Genomic DNA, 2648 nt, shown 5'->3' with positions numbered 1-2648 from the left:
ACACATGCCTCCTGCATCAGTTATTTTTGTTTAGATACCAATAGACCAGGGGTCAGCAAACTTTTTCAGCAGGGGGCCAATCCACTGTCCCTCAGACCTTGTGGAGGGCTGGACTATATTTTTTTGGGGGGAATAACGAATTCTTATGCCCCACAAATAACCCAGAGATGCATTTTAAATAAAAGGACACATTCTACTCATGTAAAGACATGCTGATTCCCAGACTATCTGCGGGCTGGATTTATAAGGCAATTGGGCCAGATCCGGCCCCCGGGCTTTAGTTTGCCTACCCATGCAATAGACTAAGCATCTTTTCTTTGTTCCTGGTTGCCATACATTTGCTTTGAGCTCTATCCAATAGACAGCAGTTCTACATTTGCAAAAGCGTAGATGCTTTCAGATTGAAATGAACCATAGCAATGTACTCTATGTTGGAAATATAACTATCCTGGGAATATTTGACAGCGGGGGTGGGGGGTGGGGCAGGAATATTTTCTAAATAGTAACAACTAAAAACGATCTCGGATTAGAATTCCAACGCTAATCTCTTTCAGGGATATAATCAACCCATATGGAAGCAGCTTTTTATTTCAAAGTTGTTGTTTCCTTTCCTCCACCAAAGCTACTGTAAAAAATGAGTGAAGAAGCATTTCTCCAGCTAAGCATACACATCTTTATCCTGCTGCTAATATAAAGTGCCTACAAACAGCAAAGAGACATGATAGCAAACATACAGGGTTTAAAAAGGGGGGAAAAGAAAGAAGAAGTCCACAGATCACCAACTCAAAAGCATACCTAAGCAAAAGAAATTTGGTCAGCTATAATTAATTTTAAAAAATTGTTCCGTGGAATCATGATCCTTTCAAAACCACACTGTCACCATTGTTCCCGACTGAGATCTGGTCCTCCTTTGCCTCGTCCGATACAAACATGCAACTATGGGCAGCTCCCTTTAGATCAGCTTGTTTGCAGAGCAGCTTCTGAACAGGTCCACGTTTGCCCGATGGAAAGTTACTCCTTAAAGAAAGAAAAAAACCACTCCTGCTTTCTCAGTGAGGAAACCTTCCCAGAGTTTCCCAGGGCTCTCTATACTTGCTTGACGCTGTTCAGCAGGTCTGTGAGCTCGCTGATGTACTTGATAGTGTATTTCAACGTCTGTATCTTGGTCAGAGGCTGACCCCTTTGGCTGTAGACGGGAGGCAGGTAGTTGCGAAGAGTGTGCAGCGCTTCGGCCAAGGTCCTCATCCTCAGCTTCTCCCTTTCACTGGCCTTTCTCCTGCGCTGAACGGACATCCTGACTTTGGAGCCCTTAGCGAGGGCTTTGCCCTGGCCAGGGCCTGGGAGATAGACAGGAGGAAAGTCCATCAGGTTATAGCTCCTGTTGCTGCTTTCGCTGCTGCTGCTGGCACAAGGCATCTCCATCACAAGGGGACAAGGCGAGGATGCATAGGATTCGAAGGAAGGGGATGGAGAGATGCTCTGGGGAGATGAGCTCTGGCTGAGCTCCAGAGGCCCAGTCTTCCAGTCCCATGAGGAGAAATAGGAAGAGTTCTCTGACTCCGCGCTCCCTTCCATGCTCACCAAAGCCTGGCCCGATTTGTGGCAAGGGGAAAAGCGGGAACGATTTCCTGTCAAAGCTGCAGGCAGGGAAAATCTGTGGCCTCCCTGTCTGCGGAGACCCTTTTATGATAGAGGGAGGGGTGGCGTAAGAAGTGACAAAATGGGAAGCGGGGAAGGGGCCAAGGTGTGGGGAGGATTCAAAGGAAGGCAAGTGCCAAAATGGAAAATGAACTCCTGGCGGTGTTACTTTCCTCTCTATGATAATTATCAACCTTTGGCTAAAACCCATTTAAGCTAACAGGCCATAGTGAGAAAGAAAAGTGGTGGTGGTTGAGGGGGAGAGATTATCATCTTGTAGCAAAACCAATTGAGCCTTCTTATCTACATTTAGCAGTGTCCTGTGGAATAACTGGCAGTGGGAAAGGAAATATAGAAAACAGGCCGCAGAATCAACACCCAGGTTTCAATTTTATTTGACTGGATTGGATTTAAAGTGGTAATTTGGCTGACAAGGACACAACGACAACAAACTCCTATTACATATCCTTCCAGTGCTCCTATTTCCTGGTTTAAAGAAGCCATCCCAGTTTCTGATTTGATCCCAGAATGTCCCATTTTCCCTGTAAGGTAAAGGTAAAGGGACCCCTGACCGTCAAGTCCAGTTGCGGACTTTAACAAAATAGTATATATTTTTTAAAAGTGACTATGGTGCTTCATGAAGAATAAATCAGTGTTAGGAATTTATTTTGTAGGGCTAAAAGGTAAAGGGACCCCTGACAGTAAAGTCCAGTCGCAAACGACTCTGGGGTTGCGGCGCTCATCTCGCTTTAATGGCCAAGGGAGCCAGGGTTTGTCCGCAGACAGATTCCGGGTCATGTGGCCAGCATGACTAAGCCGCTTCTGGCGAACCAAAGCAGCGCACGAAAACGCCGTTTACCTTCCCGCTGGAGCGGTACCTATTTATCTACTTGCACTTTGACGTGCTTTCGAACTGCTAGGTTGGCAGGAGCAGAGACCAAGCAACGGGAGCTCACCCCGTCGCGGGGATTTGAACCACCAACCTTCTGATCGGCAAGCACTAGGCTCTG

At 46.6% G+C, this 2648-nt stretch overlaps 1 protein-coding gene across 1 annotated transcript; it reads right to left on the bottom strand.

Moving 5' to 3' along the window:
* Positions 1-673: 673 nt before the first annotated feature.
* Positions 674-2166, bottom strand: MSGN1 (mesogenin 1). The gene has a single exon (XM_081854246.1). The coding sequence runs from the start codon at positions 1573-1575 to the stop codon at positions 1087-1089; it is 489 nt and encodes a 162-aa protein (XP_081710372.1). The 5' UTR covers positions 1576-2166; the 3' UTR covers positions 674-1086.
* Positions 2167-2648: the final 482 nt, after the last annotated feature.

This window comes from Podarcis erhardii (assembly GCF_964252035.2).
Source record: "Podarcis erhardii genome assembly, chromosome: 3".
Classification (NCBI taxonomy): domain Eukaryota; kingdom Metazoa; phylum Chordata; class Lepidosauria; order Squamata; family Lacertidae; genus Podarcis; species Podarcis erhardii.
Note: the sequence above shows the minus strand (reverse complement) of the source record. Positions and strands in the feature narration are given on the sequence as shown.

Excerpts from the sequence above, each read along its gene's own strand:
- MSGN1 (XM_081854246.1), bottom strand. The coding sequence starts at position 1,575 with ATGGAAGGGAGCGCGGAGTCAGAGAACTCTTCCTATTTCTCCTCATGG.